This window comes from Sus scrofa, chromosome 4 (assembly GCF_054392235.1).
Source record: "Sus scrofa isolate SSC_HxYL_T2T_F1_AM1 chromosome 4, Sscrofa_HxYL_maternal_Yorkshire_Landrace_v2.0, whole genome shotgun sequence".
NCBI classification, from domain to species: domain Eukaryota; kingdom Metazoa; phylum Chordata; class Mammalia; order Artiodactyla; family Suidae; genus Sus; species Sus scrofa.
Window position 1 is genome coordinate 132,256,274 of NC_139386.1, and position 26,460 is coordinate 132,282,733.

A 26,460-nucleotide genomic window follows, 5' to 3' on the forward strand; every position below is an offset into this window, starting at 1 on the left:
CTTTCCTCTCTTCTGAGAAAGGCTCTCCTAGTAGAATGGGATCAGGGCCGGGAACCCCTGACCCCTTGACCCCTGCCCCCCAACACTCCCTCCCTGAGTTTGCCTCGGCTGCAGGGCACTCCAGGACTTCTCTGGAGAAGGGGCTTGCTGGGGGCCCTCTGATGGAGGCAGGTGGGCAGAGGGATGATGGGCCCTCTTTCAGAGCTACCTGGCATCGTGAGCAAATGGTTTCTTCGTGGGAGTAAAGTGTAGCCCCTGGAAGCAGACTGCCTGAGTTCAAGTCCCGGGGGCACCACTTGGCTTTGTGATCCTGGACATTGTTTGTGACCTTTATGCACCTCGGTTCCCCCACTTATGAACCTAGGATGATAATTTGGGGAGTCATTTGGGGGATCTGTCCTCAGAGCCACCGGACTGGGATCCAGGGTCAGGGTCTTCTCAGGAGAAGGACTGGCAAGGGGGCAAGGGCATCACAGCCCCCACCCCACCCCATCTGTTTAGGGAAGGCGCCTGGGGACACCAGGCAGCATAGGCGTCCCTGGGGCCACCGGATCCTGTCTGAGGTTAGCAGCTCTCAGGTGTTGTGCAAAGCCCAGGAAAGTGACTAAAGGACACGGGGAGTTAGGCTTCTCACCCCTCAGAGGCTTCATGACGGTCAGGTCCGAGGCTCCACCTTGGAGTCACTGAGATGGATGTGGCTAGAGGTTAGGTCTCAAGCCCAGGGGTCTTCCCTGGCTGACTGTGGGCTCCGACGGGAGGAGCCAGAGTCAGCACAACTGGGGAAATGAGGTGCAGTCACATGGGCACTGGCTGCAAACCCTCACATCTTTGGACCCATTCTGACTGTATTCATTGGCTAGGCTGCTGTCACAGGGTCCCACAAACTGGGGACTTAACGCGATAGAAATTTGTTGTCTACTGTTCCGGCGGCTCCAAGTCCAAGATCAAGGCATGGACCAGCTTGGGTCCTCCTGAGGGCTGGAGAAGACCCCGTGCCTGCCTCTGAGCTCCATCCTGGAGCTCTGCCCCCCATCTTCGGAGTCACTGGGCTTGGGATGCTTCACCCCAGCTCTGCTTTCCTCTTCCCCAGTGGGGGTCTCTGGGTCTGAATGTCTCCTCTTCATTGGTGATAAATGGGTATAATCCATTATTCCCCGCATCTTAGCTTGATTACCTTTGTAAAGACCTTACTTCTGAAAAAAGATGACATTCTAGGGGGACTAGGGGTTAGGGCTTCAACCCATCTTTTTTGGTGGGGAAATAATTCAGCCGGTCAAACTGACCAAATGGGAACTGGTTGGGGAACAGGAGGCGTGCAGAGGGACTCATCTGAGTCCAGAAGGGCTCAGGAAGCAGAGCTTGGCTCCTTCTGGCATGCTCTTGAAACGCTTAAAATAACATGCGAAAATTTCTGACAAAGATAGAGGAGAACTCCCAGGTACACCCAAGACATCCAAGCCTGAGCGACAAGCAACTTTCAAAGGGAGAATTCTGCTAAGTGGAGGAGATCCTGGGCCAAGGCGTGACTGTGTCGGCCAAGAGAGCTCTTTGGTGAATTCTTTTCTTAAAGGGTCATGGGCCGCGGAGCCCAGAATGAAGAACACGTGGAACCCGCAGAAGGAAGCGGAGAGTGAAAGGCCTCTTCCAGAAATCTAAGGGTGGTCACGCAGACGTTGTGACCGAGGTGTAGCCCAAGGACAGATGAGGAGGCGGTGACAGAGGGTAACTAAACTTCTCGTCATCATTTCACTGCGTAGACGTGGATCTACTTGTGACGTTGTGCGCCGTGAACTTAGGCAATGTTACGTGTCAGTTTACATCTCCATAAAACTGGGAAAGAAAAGAGCATGTGAACTGGGTAACTGAAAGAATGAGAAGAACATGAATTTTTGTTATTTATTTATGTTAAAGTGTAGTGGATTTACAATGTTGCGCCAATTTCTGCCGTACAGCAAAGTGACCCCGTCACACGTATATACACATTCTTTTTCTCATGTTCCCTTCCATCGTGTTCTATCCCAAGAAATTAATTTTTGTTTAAATGAATGATGTTTGGTCTAAAACCCAGCAAATGTGAAGGAGACACGTGGCAGGAGACACACGTCAGCAGGTGACGGTAGGCAGCCGTCTATTTGGCGCTTTAATAGAAAGAACACATTTCCAATTAGACAGGCGCGACGAAGATGGGTGAAGAGGAGACGTATCCAAATATAGATGAGTTGACGGAGAGAAATCATAGCGCCGTCTTAAGTGGGTTCAAAAATCTGCCCTAAACTAGGGGTTGGCAATGTTCTCTTCCGTAAAGGTGATGTTTTAGGCTTTGTGGGCTGTGCGGCCTTGGTTGCAATTACCTGCTTCTGTAGTGTGAAAACAGCCACTGATAATTTGGAAATGAAGCGGTGGGGCTGTGTTCTAATGAGACTTTATTTCTAGAAACAGGCAGCTTTGGGCTGGCCTGCAGTTTGTAGATCGGGGTCCCAAAGCAATGACGACCCCCTACAACAAAAAGAATCACTGTGGGTCATCTCTGAGGAACCCCACAGGAGAGAGGGAACATCCAGAACCTGGAGAGTGGCTGAAGACGAAAAGGGGAGAGTCTAGAATCTGCCATCCACCTGGCTTCCCACTTAGTTCTAACACATTTTCAGAACAAATGATGCGAGAATCCTATTCAGCGAACGTTGTTTGAACTCCTGCTTCACCGTGTTCCAAGTTCTCAGGGAGAAGCACCACAGGCGTGAGTTTTGCCCTCAAGGAATTGTTGGCCTCGAAAAGAGAGAATGTGCTTTTGTGTGAAGAGATTTCGAGGAATCAAACGTGCTGAAAGGGGATCTAACTTGGTTTAGGGGATCAGGGGAGGCCTTCCTGAAAAAAACTGAGATTTAAGGTTTGAGGGTTTAGCCTGGAAAAGGTCGCAGGATAGGAAAGCATTTGAAAGAGAAGAAGGATCTTGTACAAAAGGTCAGCGTCGGAGAGATTCTTCAAGCCAAGGAAACCAAAAGAGGTACGAGTGGCCAGCGGGCAGATGAAGGGGAGTGGGCAGGAGCAGGCTTCGTGGCCAAGACAGGGAAGCCACCTAAATGTCCATCCACAGAAGAATGGATGAAGAAAATGTGGACACATAAGCAAAGGACTATTAGACAGCCATCAAAAAGCATGAAATAATGCCATTTGCAGCAACATGGATGGACCTAGAGCCAGGCTCAGGGCTCTGGGCATGGGCGTTTCCTTGATACACTGGTCTAGCAGCAGGGGCAAAAGGGGGCAGTGAAGTGATTATGATAGAACTTTGCTTTTAGTCAGCTGGTAGCGACTCCTAAAATCATAACACCCTTTCTAGATGCCCACAACGAGCTGACCTCAAAGCTGTTTTCCTGCTTCCAGTCTTAGTTCCCTCCAGTTCCCTCGCCATCAGATGCACCGCTAAAGTTCAAATCTGATTCTGTCACACCCATGCTGAACAACCTGCAGTGGACTCCTGTCGTCCTTGGGACTCAGGGTGTGTGGATTTGAAAATGGCATTTAATTCTGTCTTTTATAGTGTCTTTAGGTGATAAACTGAATCTGTAGCTGGATATAGAGACCTCGGCAGAATTCATGTAAATTCCCCCTGCAGTCATGTCATCTGGAACGTGTGGCTGGCAAGGTCTCTGCATCAGGGGAATGAAAGAATAAAGCAAATCATACTGGCCCTTAAATGACTGGCTCTTAAGTGACACCAGCTTCATTCACAGTCTGTTGACTTAGGAACAATTACACGAGAGGCTGGGAAAAGCAAGGGAGTATGTGGCACATTCGGTGAGAATTGTCTTTGCCACAGTATGTGACTGAGTTTATATCTTGTTACACACGAGTGGTTAGGTACATGCCCGAGAGGAGAATTAACACGCAAAAATATCTCAACCGAGTAGAAGGGTACACCCAAACGAACCCAAAGATCTTGTGGACGGTTCAATATAAAATCCTAGTCCTCGATTAAATTTAAAAAGAACCATTCTAGTACAAGGTAGAAAATACCTGGTTTGACACATTTCAAGTTCAAAAGAAAATTCAAATGGTTTTAATGAACCATGTGCTCAAGATGAATCATCAGTACCTGCCAAAGAACTCTAATGTCATCCTAGCAGCATTAACGGAGGGGCAGAATTTAGAATAAAGAGCCGCACAATTCCTTATTCTCTTGGCTGCTGGACCACATCTGCAGGTGGCGTTCAGCTTCAGGCACTACATTTGAAGAGGACATCTAAGAAGCTGGAACGAGGTTAGAGGAAGGCAAATGGGATGTCAAAAATATGGGGAAAGCACTGAACGTGGACTTGGGAGATCTGGGGTCAAGTTCTACCACGTCCGGATGATACTGGGAAAAACCCACTCCCCACCAGCTGCATTTCACTTCTCTGAGCCTCGCCTTCTTCCTGGGTCAAGGAGGAGAGCCGGATCGGAGTTTCCGAAGTTCCTTCAACTTGGCAGTTTGGCACTTTCTGGAATGGTGTCCTCCTAGAACAGCTGAAAGAATCTGGGGCAGGAAGTTGGAAGGGGCCGCGGGGGCTGCTGTTATGTGAAGGACTATCATGAAGAAACGGACTAGGTGCGCTCCGCGGGTCCTGCAAGAACAGACCTATGGCCAGAAGGCAGCGGATACAGAGACTGTTCTGATGAGTAGCCCTTCCCACTGACGAAATGGGCTTCCGAGTGAGGCAGTGACCATTAGCAGAAGTAGGACGCAGATGTCCTGCCAGTCCTTCTGAAAGTACTTGACACAATCACAAATATTTGTGTGAGCATCGTATTGAGCATTCCATCATGAGAGGGAGTTCCTGTTGTGTGGCGCAGCAGAAACGAGCCTGACTGTATCCATGAGGATGTGGGTTCGAGCCCTGGCTTCCCTCAGGGGGTTGGTGATCCGGTGTTGCCACGAGCTGTGGTGTAGATCGCAGGCAGAGTTTGGATCTGGCATTGCTGTGGCTGTGGCCTCAGCCAGTAGCTGCAGCTCTGATTTGATCCCTAGCCTGGGAACCTCCATATGCCGAGGGTGTGGCTCTAAAAAAAAAAAACAAAGGGAAAATTCCATCATGAGAACTGCCCCAAACACACGTGGGAATTTCTCCGGACCAGCTCACCCCAGCCCACCTCCTCTTTCTCCCACCTCCATCGCATCCCGCGTATCTCCTGTGTGGCTCTGCGTCCTTCTTCCTCTTGCTCCTGTGAGCAGTTTTATTTGGTGTTTTCAGATTGTGACCACGGCCCCTCTTCACAGTGTGACTTTCTCACCTGCCCTTTGGCCCTTCAGACCGTGACTCCGGGCCGTAGGTACCCCCATCAATGACCCTCCCCGGCCAGAAGAACAATGAGGAGGGACATTGCCACGCCTCGGGCCCCCATCTGACAGAGGAGGGATGTGGAACCCTGCAGGACGCCCCCTCGGGGCTGCTGCCGAAGGCTCTACAGTGGGTGAGAGGTTGGAGTCCACGACTAATGCCCCCTTTAATGGCCCCCAATTCTATGACTTTCTCATTTAGATTTATCACTGTTCACAGGGTGGGCAATCAACAGAGGTTTAAATGATTCTTTTCGATGGTAGGGGTCTTCCAAGAACGTCACGTTCCACCACCCGCACAGACGGTTAGGGGCTTCTTCTCCTTGACTTTGTCCCTGAACCTGCTTCAGCAGAGCAAGGCCAGCTCTTGGAACAGCGCCGAGGCGCTGATGCTTCTGCCCTTACCTTCTTTTGTCTGGTGTCCCCAGGGCCACAGGCAGCCTGGGAAGTGGAGCCAGACATGGAGAGAAAGAGAGAAGCAACATTTGTCACGGAAGAGTCGATGCTGACGGCCCACGCGGCCAAACCATGGCTTAGCTTCCTTGATCCTTTGAGCTAACCCAGGTTCAATGCTATCTGAAGGCCGGAGAGAGGAGACTATGGCTCCTGTTGTGTTGATCCCCAAAGACTTCAATTCCAGTGGAAAAGAGAGACGAGGACCCTGGCCCACAGGCGTCCTGTGTAATAGCTCCTCTCCCTCACGGTGGGATCTTATTAAACCCCACATCTGATCACGGTGAGATCTCATTAAACCCCCACATCTGATCACATCGCTCCACCAACTGTCCCTATGATACTATCCAAACTCCAGAGCATGTTTAAATGGTTTGATTCTTGTCTCTCACTCCAACCTCATCTCAAATACCTATTCTGACATTTCCTTCCTGAGGGGAGAAACCCCTTCCTGTGCCCTGTGGCACCTGCCATGTTGAGAGCAGCCCCCGGCATGGACTTCAATGACTGTTGCATAAATTAAGCCAGACTTGATTCCCAAGAACTTGACCGAATTCATACAAGGGAAGCTCTCCTCACGCAAGTCTTCAGAAGAATCCTGTTTTAGACGTTCCGGCCCATATTCCCATCATGCTTTGGAAATGAAAAAGCATTAGTTTGATTGATAAAGAGGTGCGCGGAGGAGGGGAAGGATCCGATCGTGTCCATTTCAAACTCCTCAGGGGAATCTGGTTGGGAAGATGGAATTAGCCGGGCTGGACTCCGCCCAGCTCGCCAGGCTCAAGGCATTGGGTAAGAGCACATTAGAAAAATGAATTTTGGCAGCTGACAAACTATTCTCTTTAGGTGGAAGTAAGTGACCTTGGATTCGCTTTCTCTGGCAGCGGCAAGAGATGATCCTTTGAAGAAGCCAGGATTTTGCAATGATAGCGGCAGTACCAGGAAACTCGGGGGAGGCTGTGCAGCGTCCACTTCTCAGCATCCATTAGAGCAGGAATGTGATGAGGCCAAGTCTGCTTTTTCTCTTCATTCAGAGCCTCACCCGCGACTGCAGCTGACTCCATCCCAAGATTCATGAGCTTTGGCACCTGAATCAGAAACCTACGGACGAAAAGAAACCACTTGTTTATTCCTTTCTTCTTTCTCTCTTCTTCCTCCTCTGGTTCACTGTCCCAAATCATCCGTGGATGAGTCAAGTGTTCAGCGTTTTTTCCGCAGAGACTGACCGTGGAACAGCTGACGCGGCCCATCATTCTCTTCTTCCTTAATGAGTTCATCCTGACATTCTGAGATTTTGAAAAGACATCTTTTCTGTGTCAGGCTGTCCTAGGGTAGCTCATACTCCTTTGTTCATTTTTTTGTTTTGTTTTGTTTTGTTTTGGCAAGATAGATGGAGAACACGGCAGGATGAAAGGGGGAGGGGTGGGAAGAAGGGGGAGGAGGGCGCAGATGGAGCAGAGGGTAGAAGGGCAGGAAGTGGGGAGAGGCTTCCTTGTCCGAATTGCTCCCCATTCCCACAAGTCCCTAAACTGGAAAAGAATTTAAACAGTGGGGCCTTCTGGGAAGCATTTATTGTCTCTCATAAATAGTCACCTTGCTTGCGAATCCACATGGAGTATAAAACCCACCAGTTCCGGTGTGGTTTGGAGGGGAACACCCCTCCCCACCGCAAACACACCTCCCCTCCCAGCCTGGTCTGGTGCCTCCCAGCCCTGCTCCCATCCTTGGTGTGAGCCCCGTCTCTCAAAGCCCCTGAGAAACTGCTGGTATTTTACCTGGGATGGGAGGGAGGTCAACCGACAGGAATGGGGTTCGTTTATTTAGCTGTCAGCTAAGAATGCAAGCGATTTTAGCTAGAATGTTTGGAATGGGCTCGGGCGGTGGGTGGGCAGCTGCAGGGCTCTCACACTGGATGCGTGGGAGAGGCCGAGCAGCAACGAAAGACACCTGTTTGGAGCCAATGAGGTCTGTCAGGAGATTAGCCCTAGCACGTGTGAGGTGCACAATGGCTATTTCTTCACTCCTCCCTTCAAATCTCACGCAGGAAGATCTCCCTTGGCCACTTTTGTGCAGCGAAGGGAACTCTGGCAAATGCCGTTCGGGGTCACCACAATGACACTTATCAAGCCATCACTGCAGGTCAGTTGCTTCCATGTCCTGTGGCTTTTCCGTGACACCACATCGCCCCTCTCCAAACAGCCCTTTAAGTTACTTGTTCATTCTTCCTAGTTCGGTGTGGTTTAAGTGCTGAGACGGCAGGGCTGCAACAGAGCAGTTGGGAGGAGCTAATACTGTTACCCGCATTCATTCCACAGATGAGGAGACTGAGGCTTAGACTGTAAAAACTTTTCCTTAGGCACAGATCTACTAAAAAGAGAGAGAGTTCCCGTCGTGGCGCAGCAGAAACGAATCCAACTGGAAACCATGAGGTTGTGGGTTTGATCCCTGCCTTGCTCAGTGGGTTAAGGATCTGGCGCTGCCGCGAGCTGTGGCGTAGGTCACAGACATGGCTCAGATCCCAAGCTGCTGTGGCTGTGGTGTAAGCCAGAGGCGGTAGCTCCAATTCGACCCCTAGCCTGAGAGCCTCCATATGCCAAGGGTGCGGCCCTAGAAAGAAAAGAAAAAAAAAAAAAAAAAGATCTCTTAGTTATTCTTACACCAGAGCCTATCTGGCCCAGAAGCATTTGCTGTAACTTTCTTCCTAGCTGTAGAATATGCAAAGCCATTGAACTCAGCTCAGGAGTTCCATTGCCTGTGGCTCCTGCAATTGCGATGCTTAGCTTGCTAATCTGGTCTCCCTCTAGAGCTAGAACAGACCTCAGCATGATGCTCGGCAGGACTCTAGGACCACAGAACAGACTTTTAAAAAAACGTCTCAGGCTTTCTTAGAGCAGCTTTAGGTTTTGCAGCAAAGCTGAGCGGAAAGTAGGAGTTCCCACAGCCCCAGCCTCCGCCCACGCGCAGCCTCCCCGCCGCTGACTCGGGTTAGTCTTTTTACTTCAAGGATAACTTCTTCCCGGTCCTTTCCTTTCTCAAGGATTAAACTGGGGCTGCGGATTCACACACTCTCGCTCACTGGATCCTGTGTCACTGCCCCGAGGCTGTCCCACCTGCCTGGGGCGTGCTGCTCCCTCCTGCAAGGTGGACCCAGAGCCTGCAAGAGGATGTGCTGGAATCACAGACGGACAGATGGCCAGGTCACTGAGTGCCTGCTGGGCGCTGAGCTGCTGCAGGTCTGGGGCCAGCCCTGCCTATTAGCCCTGTTAATTTAAGCAACCTACGCCTCCCAGCCTCCTGCATTTTTTTTTTTTTTTTCTAGGAATTTGTCAGCCCTGGATTTCCCCTTTTGCTTTTCAGCTTCTCTTTGTGAGTTGGCTCACTTGTCCTCCCGACTTGCCTGCAAACTCCTTATTCAACGCAGAGCCCTGAACAAGTGCTGCCGCCACCTGCTGAGTCACAGTTCCCGGGCCTCCCTCTGGCTCCGGGCTGAGAGGAAGAGCAGCAGCGGCCAGCCAGACACCCACACCCTGGGGCAGAGCCACACTGGAGAAGCCCTGGGGTGAAAATGTGTCACCGGCCCTGGGGGTGGGAGATGAGGGTGGGGGCGGTGACGTCATGCCTGATCTTTCTGCCAGTCTGAGGGAAGGTCGGGCTGCAGCTTGACTTTTGAGGGGAAAGGGGATGAAGTCATGGATGAGCTGAGAGTCAGGGGCCGAGGTCACATGAGGGTTTGTCCACCTGGAGAAGAGTGGGGTCGTGTGCTCTTCCTGTTTGGGTCCAGGAGGGAGGGCCAGCGTGTCCTGCACCAGCGTTTGCCTTAGTGAGGAGGCTGGGAGGCCGGGAGGCCCTGTGCCTCCCTGGAAGGCGGCTTCCTGCCCGCAGAGCAAAGGTGTCTGAGGGAGCAGCCGGCCCCGGCAGCGAGGGCTCGCCGAGCTCTGCGGTTCTGCTCAGGACGCTCAGGGCCCCGCTGTGACTTTCACAGGCCCCTTCCTCCATTTAAAAAAATAAAATAAGAATTTTATTTTATGGCAGAAAAGGTTCCCACGGTGGTGCAACGGGATGGGTGGCATCTTGGGAGCTCTGGGATGCAGGTTTGAGCCCTAGCTGGGCACCATGGGTTAAGGATCCAGCAGTGTTGCCAAAACTGCCCTTTGGGTTGAGACAGTGGCTCAGATCTGATCCCTGGCTCCGGAACTGTGTATGCCTGGGGGCGGGGGGCGGGGGGAGGCAGCCAAAAAAGAAAAAAAGAAAGTATCTAACGACTGTGTTGGTATAAAGATGAACATAATCCAGATTGGAATCATTCGTATACAGGTGTTATTATCTCCCTTTTCTTCTGATTTCAAAAGAAAATTAAAACCTTTTTGTGGGTCTTTAAGAGGCTTCATGGGCCTCGCGGATACACTGGCCCTGAGGTCGGGGATGTTCACCTTCAGAAAGGAACTTGGGGCTGGAGCGAGCATGCGCAGGACACACCCGGCACCGCGCCCTCGCTCCGCCGGAGATGCCGTGCGGCCATCGGGCCAAGAGGCCGAACGGAACCGCAGCCTGTGTTCCCCTACGGGACACGGAGCCAGCAGGGCGGCCCGTCAGCAGCAGGCCTGCTTACGGGGACTGACTTGAGGGGAAGCGCCCTGATGCTGGGTACGAAACTCTCCAAGAGGAAACGCTCGTCCTTTCCGCAGGCCAAGGCAGAGAGGGATGGGGGCCGGATTGGGAAACTGTGCTACGTGATCCGTCAGCGTGGAGGGAACAGCATAAAGCGGGAGGGATCACTGCATTACTCACATTCACTCACCCAACAAGTATTTTTTGAACACTGCCCATGTGCCAAGCATCGGGCCTTGGGAGATACTAGTTCTGGCTTTCGTGGAGCTTATGTAAGTATTACTCACTGAATCCTCCAAGGTATCTATATATGGTATATTTATAGCCACGGGTAAGTTAGGAAAAGGGGGAAGGAGGAAACCATTGGAATAGGTAATTGGTATTAAGTACTGTCACCTAGTACCTGCCAGCCTCCTCACCACCCGGTGAAGCATGAATGAAAGGCACAGCCTGCCTCTGTTGAGGGTACTGGTGGCACTCACTGTGGGTGCCCCACCTGGAGCGAGATGCCTCACCAAGACACACTCGACACCTGGGTGCAGTGCCAGTAGAACATGGAATTAAGAGTCTGCTGGGCAGGAAAGTTCTGCAAACAGAAGTCACGTTGCAAGGAGCAAACCTAGCTGGGGTGAAAACCCTGCAACATACAGGACAGGAGTCTCAGATCAGCCTTGTCTCCATCAGGCAGGCGCCGAGGATCAGGGCTCACGCAGTTCCAAGCAGGGAGTCAGAGACCCCAGATCCCAAACCTGGACACAGCAAGGTGAATGCCAGTCCTACAGCCAGAGCTTTTGGCTCTTGACATGTGTGTGCATGTGTGCACATGTGTGTGTGCACGTGCACAAGTGTGTGTGAGTCCATATCAACTGGGGGGACAGGGAACGGGGTTCCAGGCATTCACATGAGCTAGGGATCTAGCAGTTTCTGGAAGAACCCTCCTGCCCCCCCCCCCCCGTGGGTAAAATTGCTCATTTGTTTTACACTATCTTTGCCACAGCATCTATGGTTAAGATCACTGAAATTATTTAAAAGGTACTTAAAAATTACACTGTCCTTGTTTTCTCTAATATACTGAGATGCACCTAGAACCCAGTCCTGCCCTGCCCAGGCTTGGTCACTTAATAGTAACTCACCTGAATAAGGTGCTGAGACCCACAGTTGCCACTGTCCATCTACTAACCTCTAGTTCCACTTCCAAGCCTAAACCCCATCACTCACCCAGGTGACTTTAGAAATTGAAGGCTAGTGGAGTTCCTACTGTGGTGCAACAGGATTGGTGGCCTCTCTGGAGCTCTGGGATGCAGATTTGATGCCTGCCCAGCCGTGTCGGTTAAGCCCGGGAACTCCGAATGCTGTGGGGCAGCCAGAAAAGAAACAGAAGGTAATTTTTCCTTCTTTTCCCTCTAAGTGTCTAACCAAACCAAGAGCATGCGAGTCTTTGGATGAGATCCAATCTTCCTAATCTATGCAGTTACCCTCCCTCCCTCCTTCCCTCACTCCTTCCCTTCCTTTCTTCCTCCCTCCCTTCTTTCCTCCCTTCCCTCCTTTCCTCCCTTTCTTCTGAGTAGTAAGTAGAATATATAGAACATAATTTAATCTGTTTTAGTTGATAATGAAAATCCTTCTGGAATTTCAAATTCACCATTAGACATTATTTTCATTGGATACAATGACAAATATTGATGTAGAAAGTCTGTAGACTAGTTTGCACTGGTAAAGCCTTGAGGAATATCCTGAAAGTCGGTTATAAGCAACTCTCAATTTAGAGGCACTTTTTTGTGATTTTCCATTTTATGCTTAAAAATTAAAGACAGGGTAATTTCTGACTAGCCGAAGTCTCTGGTTAAAATTTCCTTGCCACTGTCTTCTCTTCCTTTCCAGATACATCTGGGTTAAAATATTAGAAGGACCTAACAAGGAGAAACTCTCTTCTCTTTATAAACCATCTGCATATTTGGCTGCAAGATCAACTTCATGTTCCTAATTATCTCTGGTTGAAAACATTTTATCTTGATTAATTTAAGCACTTCTGCTGCTACCAACAGCAGGGAAGAGTTTCTGGAAAGGACTCCAAAGTCACTTAGCCGCTTTAAAACCTCCACTCGCCACAAGTCTACACTAACACATGCCTGTCACCACTTTCATTATTTTGTCCAGCATCGCAGAAGTGGGGCAATTACATACTTTTCAGTTACTTCCGTAACGACTGAACTCTGCCTGCATAATTAATGACTTCAACTTAAAAGAAAATGCTCTTCTATTTTATTTATTTATTTTTTATTTTTTTTGTCTTTTTTGCCATTTCTTGGGCTGCTCCCGCGGCACATGGAGGTTCCCAGGCTAGGGGTCGAATCGGAGCTGTAGCCACCAGCCTACGCCAGAGCCACAGCAACGTGGGATCCAAGCCGTGTCTGCAACCTACACCACAGCTCACGGCAACGCTGGATCGTTAACCCACTGAGCAAGCACAAGGACCGAACCCGCAACCTCATGGTTCCTAGTCGGATTCGTTAACCACTGCGCCACGACGGGAACTCTAGAAAAATGCTCTTCTATTTTAAATGCCATAGATTTTCACCATAGAAAATTGTAAAATACAGAGACACATAAAGAAAAAAACAAAGATCACCCATAATCACACTAATGTGTGATAAAGGACATCCACATTTTGGTAAATATCACTCGAGTATTTTCTCCATTTATACAATTTTTTTTTTTTATATTCAACTTAAATCTTACGTTGTGAAATCTCCTGTTTTATTTTTCGACACTAAAAATATATCACACCCATTTCCCCCTTCAGGTAAGTATTCACACCCAAGGTGGCATTTCATGGCTATGTAGTGTTCAGATGTATGGCTGGATCATGCATGATTTAGTTAATAAATCTGTTGGGAATCACAGGTAGGATGTTGTCATTTTTTTCACTGCTGTGTATAATACAGACATAGACAGTCTTATACATACATCTTTGCAAGAACCCCCAATTACTTCCTTATGGCAAATTCCCGGAAATGGACTAGCTGGCTGACAGGGCTTAAACATCTTCTTGTCACATTTTCAAGTCTTTTGCTCAAATACTGCCAAATGGGCCTCTAAAAAGAATGTACCAATTTATAATCCTGAAGATGATTGCGAGACCTACTGTTTATTTACATCCTCAATAATATAAATATAATAATAATATAAATATAATATAAAATTTCACCAATTTAGTTGTTGGAAAGGGGGAATCTCATTTCCATGGAAACTTGTCTGAATACTAGGGGGGTGGAACACGGTTTTACTCATTTAATTGGCCATTTGTATGCAAGCCCCAAGGAACTGTTCATTAATGCCTCCATCTACTTACTTCCCTGCTGGGATGGCTATTTTATTTCTTTGTTTGTAAGTGAGCTAATTGTTCGGTAGTTTCCGCACAATGTTTGTTTTACAGGCTTCTTTTGGTCACCTTCTCTAAGAAGACCATGGAACGTGACTGCATGTTCAAAACTGGCCAAATTACTTTCCTTCCAAATTTATGAGTAATGTTTCTCCTAAGTCTACTCATGTAATTACCCTGTTTTGAAATTTTGCAGTGACTCCTTTGCAGCTTCGGAGTGAAAATGAAACCTACTAGGAAAAAACATATACGACCTCCTAGCAGATTCCTTCTGGAGCTGGGTTGTTCAATACTCACTAACTCTCACCTTAAGCATTTTCATCACACACAAAAAGAAATGCAGAGGACAGGAGGAAGCTTGGAGGTGAAGGATACGTTTGTAGCACAGATTGGTGATGACTTCACAGCTGTATACTTATCTCCAAAGGTACCAAGTTGTTACCTCAATTATAAACAGCATTTTATACGTCAATCAAACCTCCCAACATAAAGTGGAGTAAAAAGTACAGTAGCCACTAGCCACGGGTGGCTACTAGAATTTTTTTCTTTCTTTCCTTCCTTCCTTTCCTCCCCTTCCTTCCTTCCTTCCTTTCTTTCTTTTCTTTCTTTCTTCAGCATGTGGAGGTTCCCAGGCTAGGGGTCCAATCGGAGCCACAGCTGCCGGCCTACACCACAGCCACAGCAATGCGTCTGTGACCTATGCCCCATCCTTAACCCACTGGGCGAGGCCAGGGATCGAACCTGTGTCCTCGCAGAGACTACCCTGCATTCCTAACCTGCCGAGTCCCAGTGGGAACTTCTTTCCTCTCGGTGGTCGTGCGGCGATGGCTCGCCTTCTGATGAAACGTTTCGCGGGGATCTGCAGATCTGAAGGTGCTCTCCTCCAAGGTAGGATTGAGGAATGGTTTTCTTTGGGGGCTTTAGACAGAGAGGTCATTATAAACCTGCCCAGGCCAGCGGGGAATAACCAACCAAATGAATGGGTCAGTGTTACTCTGAGGCCAGCGGGACACTGTTGGTCAAACTGTCGTGGGCAGCGCTTACCTGCTAGTGCTTCTGGAAGGTGCTATGAAAAGGAAGGGAAAGGAAAGCATGTCACTTGTTCAGAGAGTCACGGCTTCGGGAAAAACACCGCGGGGTTCTTGGTGACAGGGACAGCCTGGCAGGACCTGCGGAACAGCGGAGCCCGGGGACGACCCAGAGCAGGCGCTTGGGTCTCCTTTCCCTCTGTGCTTCCAGGGAGCTCCGCAGCCATGACCTCCCCTCACCTCCAGGTTGTGTCCCCTGGTCCCTCTGGACGGTGTCGCTGTGGGGGCGGAGTCACGCCCGGAGGGGCGGGGTTTCCTCTGGGTCTGCAAGCGGTTGGAAGAGCCAGCCAGGGGCTCCCAGGTCTGGCCAGGGTGAGCTTGGGTTGCAGAGATGCTCCCAGCGGGGCAGGCTCACAGGGTCCTGCCAGGGCCTGAGCCTCACCCGGAGGGAGGCGGGATGCGCCAATACACAAATACACAAGGTACCAGCAGAGGAGGGGACGCCGCTAGCCTTTCAACCTGCAGTGTCCCGGTGGCCCGTCAAAGCCCTAGGTTTTGAGAAAAAAGGGATGCTGTAGACTGAGGCCCGAGACACTCCGTCGCGTTCTCCCCGGGGCTGGGCAGGAGGGCAGCCTTGGGAAGGAAGGGAAACGGAAGTTCAGTTCTGTGGGCAGGAAAGCTCCACCTATCCCTGGGGACAGAAAAAGAGCAAGAGGTCAGACGGGGACACTTGGCTGCGTGGCACCACATCCTCCTCCGCCTCCCGGGTCTGGACCATCCAGCGCATGTGACTCAGGCCGCGGCCGGGGCTGGGCCCGAGCCGGCTTCGGGGAGGGTGGGCAGGCGCGACGTGGACGTCCTGCTGTGCCCTGAAACCGACACGGGCTCCGCATGAGCCCCCTAAACTCGGAGCGGCCGGGGCGGAGCGGGGCGGGTTGCCGTGAGCATGACACTCAGAGTTCAGTTTAATCCAGTGGTTTCCTTCCTGACTTTCCAGGCTCTAAACAGAGCACATTTCCCACCATCGGCTGGTCTATTAAAAAAATGGTAGCAGAGCAAAGGAAGAGGCCAGGGTGAGAAAGAAGAGGAAGAGGCAGGGACAAAGGAGAATGAGCCGGCTGGGCGGTTTCCCTGAGGTCTCCTGATGCCAAGGACAAGTTAAAGCAACACATTAGTGTTTATGAGTCTCATTGCCCCCGGCCAAGTTCGCTCTGGGCATTGTTAGTCTGCCCACGCTTGGCGTCTCTTTGCAGCCTTTGGTTTTCTTCAAGACCAGATGGTGGTTTTTTTCCCTTTTTACAAGGATTTGAAGATCTCAGACCGCCTCTGTGAGATGATCCAGGCTTGGAATGTAACTGAGGATAGGCTTAAACCCCTTCCTGTGTCTCACCACCTGAAGGATAAAACCAAAGAGCCCTTTGGAGTTGGGGACAGAACCTCCAGGGCACCTGCAAGCTGATGCTCTGTCCTGACCTCCTGTCCTTTTGGACGGCTCTTGATCCGTCCCTGCCTTCATCCTCCAGTCACATCACGGGCCCCGCAGGCCTCCGTGCTGCTTACATGGCCCTTCCCCACGGGGCTCTCAATTCTGCCAGGGCATCACCTGCATCAGGACTCAGCTCAGGTTCATCTCCTGAAGCCCCTCCTCTCATCAGGTGCCTGTGACCGCGCCCTTCCTGCGCTCACGGGTAGTGTGATTGGTGGCTGTCATTTCCTTCTAGACTATAAACTATTTCAACCAAGGATCATATTCATTTTGGATCCTTCAGCGCTCAGAACAGTGTCGGCACCTGGCATGTGCACAGAAAATGCTGGTTGGAAGAGAAAGCACCTGTTTCCAGAGTAGGGCACCTGGTCCTGCGGATGCAGAGGGCTGACTGTTCTATGCTATTTTCTATTTGGGACTTGAGGGTCTACGGATTCTGGTATCTCCAAAGGGGTCCTGGAGCTGTGAGAAGAAAATCAACATGGCACTGCTATTGCTAACAGAACTCTCTAAGTGGGGCTGGGAGGCCACTGAGGAAGCACGACTGGCACACACGTGGCCCAGACAGAGTTTGACCTTTTGATCACATCATCGTCCTCGCACAGGCATCCAGAAAAACTGCCACAAACTCAAGATGGTCACAGACCCTTACTCTAAAACACCTGGTGAGAGCCTGTCCCCTAAGGACAAATATTTCTTTTCTTAGGTCAGAGTATAGCCTCGTGGCTTTTGCCTTTATAAGCCCCTGACTCTTTCTCTTCCCTGGACACTCTTTTGGCTTTACCTGAAGCTGTGTCTTCCAAAATGCAGTTTAGAAGACCCCAAATAAACTCTTTTCTTATTCGTGGGCTTCTAGATGTTTTGGTCCCCGGAGATATCAAGGGAGGACTTCCTGCATTTTTACACCTGCTACACCCCTCGTCATGCTGTCCAATGGTACCTGCTTAGCTGTGACTCCCCGGGGATGCTCCAGCTGCTTAAAGGTAAAGGGCAATGCCTGTAAGACAAGGCCTAGCCCCTCCTTGGTGTTTGATAGGCATGACTTAGGCAAATGTGCAGTACTTTAGGCTGCTTTATACAATATTTAGAGCTCAGTCCAAAGTCATCATGACACTAGCACATTTCTTGAGAGCAAGCCCTGAGCTAAGTGCTTTACACATGGCACAACTAGTCATCCCAGCAGCCCTTAAGAAGGGCACCCCTCCCTCCACCACCCACCCATTTGATGAGGAGGAGACCATGACTCAAGGAGCTAAGTGACTTGCTCCGATACACATCCAGACAGTGGCAGAGATGAGATGTAAACTCTGGCTTGGATTCAGATGCTATGAGGCAGCCAGCGTTTAGACTCTAGCCCTTCCCCCATGTGTCCAGTTACCCATCAGCCTCTGAGCTTCCAAAAAAAGGGCACTCGAGCCTTCCTTCCTCACCTCCACCCACTTCTCCTCACCCCCCAGCTCGCTGCTCCGTGAGACAGCTAGCCAGCCCCTTGGGTGACCGTGTATGTCACTACATTGTCGTTTCATCGTACGTGCAGGCTCGCAAACCCGAGACTATCACAGAGACCTTGAAAAATAGCTGACTTGCGGCTGAGGGTGCAGGTGGAATTTCGTGAGTACAGGTTGTCTTTCCCTTAATTAGAATCAGGACGGCTGAGAAATGATGAAAAGTTGACAACTTCGTAAGGACAGAATTGCTGTTAGTATCAGGATGTATAACACTCTAGTACTTCTTCGGAAGGGCCCAAATGTGGCTCTCTTTTATAAACAGAGGCCAGACAGTGTACGTTTCCCGAAGGCATATACATCAGGTAAACGGAGGAGAGGATTTGAATTCACTTTGGATTTTGGAGCCTGTGTGGACAATCTGGGTCAGGTCTAGATCTTCTTAAATCTTGGCAGGAAGGCCAAGACTGCATTAAGACGACAGTGAGGGAGCTCCCATTGTGGCTTAGCAGGTTAAGAACCCAACTAAGATCCGTGAGGACGCAGATTCGATCCCTGGCCTTGCTCAGTGGGTGAAGGATCTGGTGTTGCCCTGAGCTGTGGCGTGGGTCGCAGAGGCAGCCTGAATCCCATGTTGCAGTGACTGTGGTGTAGGCTGGTGGCTACAGTTCTGATTTGACCCTAGACTCAGAACTTCCATATGCTGCGGGTGTGGCCCTTAAAAGCAAAAAAAAAAAAAAAAGAGAGAGGAAAAAAAGAAGGCGAAGAAGACAGCGAGGGTTAGAACAGAGGAGCAGTAAGAGCAGATCTCCGCCTTGGGAAACTAGCCCAGCAATGGAAGAGAGAAGTGAGCGCTGGGGGAAGAGAGGTTGGTGGCGAGACCGTTTGGGAGGCCGGCGCCCTTATGAAAGTTAGGCTCAGGTGGGATTTGCTCTCAGCCACATTAAGATGTGTCCCGAGACGGCAGAACACGTGGAAATGCCCTGCAGCCAGTGGGACGTGAGACGCTGGAGTGGCTGGAGAAAGGGTGTGGAGGTAGCCCCGAAACAGATGCGGTCACTAGTGGCCAGGGTAAGGACGAAGGATCGAGAATTAAACTTGGAGATGTGGCGTTTTCAGAGGGAAGGAAAAGGTAGGGCATTTTTGAGAAGGGAGGAAAAGGGAGAAAGGTGCGGTCCGAGCAACGACTTGTAAGAAAGAGGCTAATATAATAAAACAACAGCAGACACGTGACTTCCTCTTGCAGGACGAGGTGTGTTGAGAAGAACTTGGATAAGCCGCCGGGGTGACAGGGGTGAGGGTGAGGGGGTAGATGTGGGAGAAGGTGAGCCTGCCCGGGGCTCTGGAAGTGAGGGATGTGAGATGGGGGCCTGGTGGCGCGGAGCCAAGACAGGGGGCTGGGGGGAGGGGAGGGAAGGGAGGTGGGGGCGTGGCCAAACAGCGCCCCGCCCCCCCAGGCTTGTACAAGTTTGGGGCTCTGCAGTGACCTGCGTGGCTCTCCCCGAGCCCGCATCTCCCCAAAGCCGTCATGACCATCTCTGTACCAAAGCACCGGGGGTGTGCGTTGGGGGAAAGCAGGACTCTCAGGTGGGGAACAGGGATCGAACAGGTGGACTTGGGAGGGGAGGCGAGGAAGACAGTCTATGGAAACCGAGATGGAGAGCCAGTGGCCCGAGTCCGAGAACACACCAGAGATGTGGGAACTGGGGGGAGGGCTGGGGCGGGGGAAGAGCCGGTTTCATCAGAACCTCCGGACATTCAGACTCCGGCTGACCCTTGTGGTACCACCTGGTGATGGGAGGCGCTCGCCAACAGCTGTTCCCTCTGAAGGACGAGGCACGTGGCTGGGTTTTATAAGCGTGAGCAGAGCGAGCAGAGCCCCCGGGAAGCGGCTGGGAGGCTCCAGCCTGGAGGGCGAGCGCAGCCCCTTGGGCGGCGCTGCACAGACCTCCGCTGGACCGGGGCAGGCTGCCCGCTGGCTGCGAGGCATTGGTTTAAACTGCGTGCTGGAGAACATCTCTGGGGCGTTGCGGGTCCCTGTGCTCGTGAGTAATTGCTTCCTAGAAAACGTTTCCAGCCCCCGGTTGTTCCTTCTGAGCTAGAAGGGTAGGACCTCACAGAGAGGCTGCTGCAGGGAGGGGTCGGAGGCCTCAGAGACCTGTCCTTGCCCCTGAGCTGTGTGGCTGGGAGGGTTTGGCCAGCAGGGAGCCAGGGCAGGAGGCCGACTCCCAGGCCTGGAGAAGAACGGAAGCTGAGGAACTTGGCTAAGGGACCACTGCACGTCTCTGTGCTCTCCCCAGGGATGCGGATGAGACTTCTCCTCTTACTAATTTTCTGGAAGTCACAGGCCAGGGGCATGTGCGTGTGCGCGGGCGTGTGTACACGTGTATCTCTGAGCAACCTAGGAAATTCTGGCTGACCTTGGGAGAAGCACATGATAATCAATTAACCTTTTTGAAAGACCTTGCTTATACGTTGTCAACACTTCGACAACTTTTTAAGATGTGATTCAATACAATGAAATGATGGCTTTCTTCCAGTTATTTCATAATAGGTATTTTGCCAGGATCTCCCAGCTTGCCAAGGAAATTAGAAACAAAAAAAGGGGAAAAAATGCTGGCTTTCTCAATTCCTTCTTTTTTTTTAAATGAAAATCACCGGTTTCGTAATCCGCGGTTATGAAAAGCACCTGGGAGGTGCTGCCCGATGGTTGAAAAGGGTGGCGTGGATGGTGAGACGGGTTATCTTTTTATTATTATTGTTATTTGTCTTTTCGGGGCCGCACCTGTGGCGTATGGACGTTCCCAGGCCAGGGGGCGAATCAGAGCTGCAGCTGCCGACCTACGCCACAGCTCACAGCAGTGACAGATCCTCCACCCACTGAGTGGGATCAAACCCGCGTCCTCCTGGAGGTCAGTCAGATTCGTTTCCGCTGAGGCACTGTGGGAACTCCAGATTATCACTTGCTACAGATGCCTCCACAACGTCTCCCTTTCCGCATATACTTCTCATGATGTGACTGCGACGCTCCTGGCATGGAAAGGGACGTGTCTCTGCCCCTCGACGGGGCAAGATTTGCAACTATTTCAACCCATAGAACATGACGGAAGGGAGGTCATGAAAGGCACTGTGCTTTCTGCCGTTGGAATGGTCACTGCGGAGCCCTAAGCCACCACCTACGATCTCTCTGAGGACGCCCAGGCGGTACGGAGAGGCCGGACTGAGGTTCCAGCCAGCAGCCAGATCAAATGCCGGACGTGGGAGCAGAGACATTTCCAGATGCTTCTAGCTCCCAGCCATCGAGTCTTCCCGAAGGAGGTCCCAGACACCGTGCGGCAGAGGTGAGCTGCCTTTGCTGTTTCTTGTCCAGATTCCTCATCCACAGAGTCTGCGAGTGTGATAAAGTAGTTGAGGTCCCCTAGTAAGTTTTGGGTAGTTTGTTCCATGGCAAAAGTAACGGGTGCAGGTATGAAACCCGGAGCCCTATCCAGCCCCTGAGGCCTCCTGAGATACTTGTTGGCAAGTTCAGAGTTTCTGAACATGATTTGAACACCTCTGGACTGACCAAGGGCTCCAAATTCCATGGTTCTAAGAAACCTGGACAGTAATCGCTTCATCAAGAAAGGGTATTATCGGAGTTTCTGTTGTGGCTCAGCAGTAACAAACCCAACTAGTATCCATGAGAATGCGGGTTCGATCCCTGGCCTCTCTCAGTGGGTTAAGGATCCAGCATTGCCCTGAACTGTGGTGTAGGTCACAGGTGAGACTCATGGGTCCCACGTTGCTGGGGCTGTGGTGTAGGCCGGCGGCTGCAGCTCCAATTCCACCCCTAGCCTGGGAACCTCTATATGCCGTGGGTGTGGCCCTGAAAAAAAGCAAAAAAAAAAAAAAAAAAAAAAAAGACAGAAAAAAGAAAATGATCTTGCCCAGTGTTATGAATTGAATTGTGCTCCCTCCCTGCTCCAAGGTGAAGTCCTACCCCCCAGTCCCTGTGAATGGAATCTTATGTGGAAATAGGGTCTTTGGAGATTATGAAATCAAGAAGGGGGCATTAGGGTGGGCCCTGATCCAACAGGACCACGTCCTTACACAAAGGGGAAGTTTGGACACAGGACATGCATGGGGAGCATGTCACCTGAAGATGCAGGCAGAGACGGGGGGATGCACCTACAAGACAAGGATGGCCAGAGATGGCCAACCACCGGCCCCCCGAAGACAGCACAGAAGCATGGAACAGGTTCTCTCTCACAGCCCACAGAAGGAACCAAGCAAGCCTGCTGACACCTTGATCCAGAACGCTGAGGCAATAACCTGCTTGTTTAAGCCACAGTGTGTGTGACTTGTTACGGCAGCTCTAGGAAAGTATGACAAGCCCCGTTTGAACGGGGTGCTGTCTTCATAGCTCCAAGGCCGTCGGCTGATGGAAGAACGCCTTTTGGGTGATGTAGCAAAATCTATTTTTCATCGCTCATTGCATCGACGTCCCAGTGGGAGGCCCTCCAGAAAAATATGAAGGTAAATGAAATCTTGGTTTCTGCCAACATTGGAATTCCAGCTCTGTAAGGAGAGAGAGGCTAGGTCCTGAAATAACCACGGCATAAGTGGTAAGGGGGCAGGTAGAAAGAGTTATGAGACATTCTAAATAAGTCTCAAAGCTCTTTGAAAAAGTCTCAGGCACCTTAATGACAGCAGAGCCCAAATTAGATTTGGATGAACAGAATTGAAGACAGAAGGGGCGTTTCCGTGAATACTTATCACTGCATGCGTCCCTGTCTAATCAATTAAAGTACATAGATAAAGTATCGTCAGGCCTCTCTGAAGCATTTATAGAGTCCTGGATACATTTGCATATGTTTGTTTCTCCTTTATACACATAAGAAAAAAATATGCGTAAGTCTAAACATTTTAAAACAACCTAGACTGAAACTTCTGTCTGAACAGTTCTTTACTACGAGGTAGTCAGTCAGTGCTATTATCAGCATTTATCATAAGGTTTTGGAGACAAATTTCAGGCATTTTTGATGCAAGTTCTTAAACATTTATTTATTTTTATTTTTTGCCTTATTTTATTTGGTTTTATTTTTTTAGGGCCGCACCACGGCTTATGGAGGTTCCCAGGTGAGGGGTCGAATCAGAGCTACAGCTGCCGGCCTACACCACAGCCACAGCAACGCCAGATCCAAGCCGAGTCTGGGACCTACACCACAGCTCACAGCAATACTTAACCCACTGAGCGAGGCCGGGGATCAAACCTGCGTCCCCATGGATGCTAGTCAGATTTGTTAACGGTTGAGCCACGACAGGAGCTGCTTTTGAACAGATTTACAATTAGAGCAATCAGTAATCACTAGTAGTTTCTTTTTAAACATTTGTTTAACTTTATTTATTTTTTTATTTTGTTATGTCAGTTGCTGAGTTAGGAAAAACTCTTTGAAAATAATGGTCTAGCTATTCTGCCGTACTTGAGACTTGATTGTTTAAATGTTGTTGGTAGAATTTAAGGACAACAAATCAGCCTGAATTTTAGAAAGTGCTTTGAGCATCCTTCGTCAGAAGGCTCCCAGTTTACCAAGTCACACCTCTATTTTCCCCATCCCCCGCATCAAATGAAAGTCTTATGTAATAGAAATCAGGCATTTGTTCCCTCTGACATTTTTCCCATTTTTCCCATTTGATACCAGTACAGTTTCTTTGACAGGTTATCTGGATTTAACAAAATATTTATGTAGCTAAATGTTTAGATTGAGTAGTTTTGACTGAAGGTGATTTATTAGTTTGCAATTTCATGAGCATTAACTCATTTTAAATATTTCCTCACTTCTTATAATAACCTATAATGGAAAATAATCTGAAAAAGATGTATATATATATATATATATATATATATCCACACACACACATATATGTATAAAACTGAATCACTTTGCTGTACACCTGAAACTAACACAACATTGTACACCAACTATACTTCAATTAAAAAAACAAAACAAAGAAAAAAATTACTTCCTCACTAAAGTAGCAGCAGTCAATATCCTGCCTCTTTTTCTGGATGCATAAATCAACAAAACCTGTTAACATGCTGATATTGTTAAGGCTCAGAATGTGACTCCCAAATCTCTAAGTCACATCACCAGAGGTTAGAACCCGGAGAGATTTCAGGAAAAACTCCGCCTAAGTAATAAATCCTGTATGATGTCTTCCTTACTGTCCCAACAAGTGTCAGGTTACTTTTTGCTTAAACAGCACTTTGAGGTCATTGATGTGCGTGGCCTCAGGTTTTTGTTGAGATTGGCTACATCACAAATCATTGTGCCTAAAGCAACTTAAATCATTCTGAAATATAATTTATACATACAATTCAGACGTAAATGGAACATATCAACAACTTCATAAGTGTATGGATATTTATTTCTCAAACTTATAAGGATTATATCTTCATGGTTTTCCACTGGTTTTATTTATTCTTGGACTAGACCAGCCTAGTATGTTGAAAGCTGTCCAGATGTTACCTAGAGTATGTTGCTACCGAAGTAACTCCACGTAGTCAATGTGAAACTACAGCAGAATCCTGAGATTCTTGTAATTCAGCTTGAAGTCGTATTGTAATTTTTTCCTATGCCAAAATCATTGATGAGAAGTTGCTTTTTTTTTCTTAGAAGAACTATGGAGGAGATATAAAATGCAAAACTTACATTTTGCCTAAGGGCACTTTCCCCAAAATCTGAGACTTCAAATAAGAATGGAACTAAATACTTTTCAATGGTAATGTCTGGGTTGTAACTTGAGTTGAAATTAATTCCATAGCAAGATCCTACTTTATAGAACAGGGAATTATATTCAATAACTTGTGATAACTTATAATGGGAAATAATCTGAAAACTAACATATATATCTGAATATATATATATATATATGAATATATCTGAATCACTTTGCTGTATACCTGAAACTATTATAACATTATAAATCAACTATACTTCAATTAAAAAAATTAATTTCTTAAAGGAATAACCCCCCAAAAAAACCTAAAGAAATTAAAAAAATTAATTTCTTAAAGGAATAACCCCCCCAAAAAAACCTAAAGAAAAAGTCTATCTCCTATTTGTTCCCAAACTTTACAACAGAAAAAACCCTGAATCAAAATGATCAGTGGTCAGTTCAGTTCAGATGTTTGGTAACACTATCTTTGCCCAACGCCTTTTTTTTTTCTTTTTCTTTTTAGGGCCGCATTCGAGGCATATGGAAGTTCTCGGGCAAGGGATCCAATTGGAGCTGTAGCTGCTGGCCTACACCACAGCCACGACAATGCTTTGATCCTTAACCCACTGAGTGAGTCTGGGGATCGAACCTGCGTCCTCATGGATCCTAGTCAGGTTCATTAACCACTGAGCCAGGAAGGGAACTCCCTAATGCCATATTTTTTTATGCAAACTGTCTAAACTCTGAAAATAGTCTTGGTTTGCCTGATCATCTAAATGTTTACTTGCACCTTGCTTTGTTCAGAAATGTTTAACTGTGACATCTAAAGTATAACCTGTATTCAAAGATTTACAGACAAACACAATACAGCTTAAGATGTCAGTCAAGCATACATTTGGAAACGCACAGGCCTTGTGCTACAGCTAGTTAAGTATCCCACTGAGTCTAAAATTGGCTTTAGTGACTTCCCTCTCTGTACGTCTACGTCCAAATCAAATTTCTTATCTTATATGTTGGTAGTCAAGACTAATAGGAATAACGGAATCAATTTAGTTAATTTCAGCGTTAATTGCAATGTTCTAGAGAAATGAAAAGACCGAGGTGGCGGTGGACAGAGAGTTTTCCTTATGCGCAGGTTGCTCTGAAACCCCACGGTATCTCTAATTCGTTGCCCATCTCAGCTCTTGTCTCTGGAGTATCTCCCGAGCTCTCACGTGATCCTTGCCAAGTTTCGGATACACACATTTGCGTGACCTCTCACCATACTCACTATCCTTCCTCACCTCAAAGGACTATCAGTTGATTATTAGTAAGATCACTGAGTCATAAATGACTAGAAAAAGGAGTTCTCATCATGGCTCAGTGGAAACGAACCTGACTAGTATCCATGAGGATGCAGGTTCGATCCCTGGCCCTGCTCCGTGGGTTAAGGATCTGGCGTTGCCATTAGCTGTAGTGTAGGTCGCAGACGCGGCTCAGATCTGGCATTGCTGTGGCTGTGGTGTAGGCCAGTGGCTACAACTCTGATTTGACCCCTAGCCTGGGAGCCTCTGTATGCCTTGGTTGTGGCCCTAAAAAGACCAAAAAAAAAAAAAAAAAAAAAAAAGAATAGGAAAAAAATACATCGTGACAATTTAGCTTCAAAATTTACCAATCACAATTTTCTTACGCATGAGTGGTACATAGAGTTTTCCTATAAAGGGCTTCCCTAAGCTTAGGGTTGTTGCCTCTGTTTGCCGGTGCCAAACTGAAACTCAGAGACAGAGTTTTAGGTAAAGAAGAAAAAAATAGCTTTATTGCTTTGCCAGGCAAAGGAGGGTCAGGGCAGGCTGATGCCCTGAAGACCATGCCCCCCATGGCGAAGGATCGCGAGGGGTTTTATGGTAAAAAGGAGAAAGACAGGTTTTCAGACAGGAATCAGGATTGGGACAAACATGCATTCTTCTTCCTTTGGGGGAGGCTTAGTCATCAAAGCTGGAGTCGGGAGGTCTCGGCCTGATCACGCTGGGGGTCTTCTGCGTCGTTGCCGAGAATAGCAGTGC

General features: G+C 48.9%; 2 protein-coding genes across 8 annotated transcripts in view; both read left to right on the top strand.

The window, feature by feature from the left end:
- The window catches only part of LOC146404275 (uncharacterized), a 47,677-nt gene extending 30,560 nt beyond the window's left edge, over positions 1 to 17,117 (top strand). Inside the window, exons 2-9 of one of the 7 annotated variants that reach the window (XR_014844879.1) lie at positions 6,617 to 7,101; positions 7,815 to 7,909; positions 8,808 to 8,967; positions 9,090 to 9,136; positions 11,601 to 11,759; positions 13,957 to 14,187; positions 14,376 to 14,648; positions 14,913 to 17,117. Coding sequence is in view for 5 of the 7 variants with exons in the window: in XM_085024151.1 (XP_084880277.1) it covers positions 7,815 to 7,909; positions 8,808 to 8,967; positions 11,063 to 11,141; positions 11,601 to 11,624 (358 nt within the window). In the remaining 2 variants the exon portion in view is untranslated. Of the gene's footprint in view, positions 1 to 6,616; positions 7,102 to 7,814; positions 7,910 to 8,807; positions 9,004 to 9,089; positions 13,002 to 13,956 lie in introns of those variants that run through there. The other 6 variants (XR_014844877.1, XM_085024151.1, XM_085024154.1 and 3 more) reach the window with 6 other exon arrangements.
- A 2,257-nt stretch (positions 17,118 to 19,374) lies between these two features.
- LOC146404276 (uncharacterized) overlaps positions 19,375 to 26,460 on the top strand; it is a 29,800-nt gene continuing 22,714 nt past the window's right edge. Inside the window, exons 1-2 of the mRNA XM_085020984.1 lie at positions 19,375 to 19,764; positions 20,921 to 21,060. Coding sequence (XP_084877110.1) covers positions 19,375 to 19,764; positions 20,921 to 21,060 — 530 coding nt within the window. The remainder of the gene's footprint in view (positions 19,765 to 20,920; positions 21,061 to 26,460) is intronic.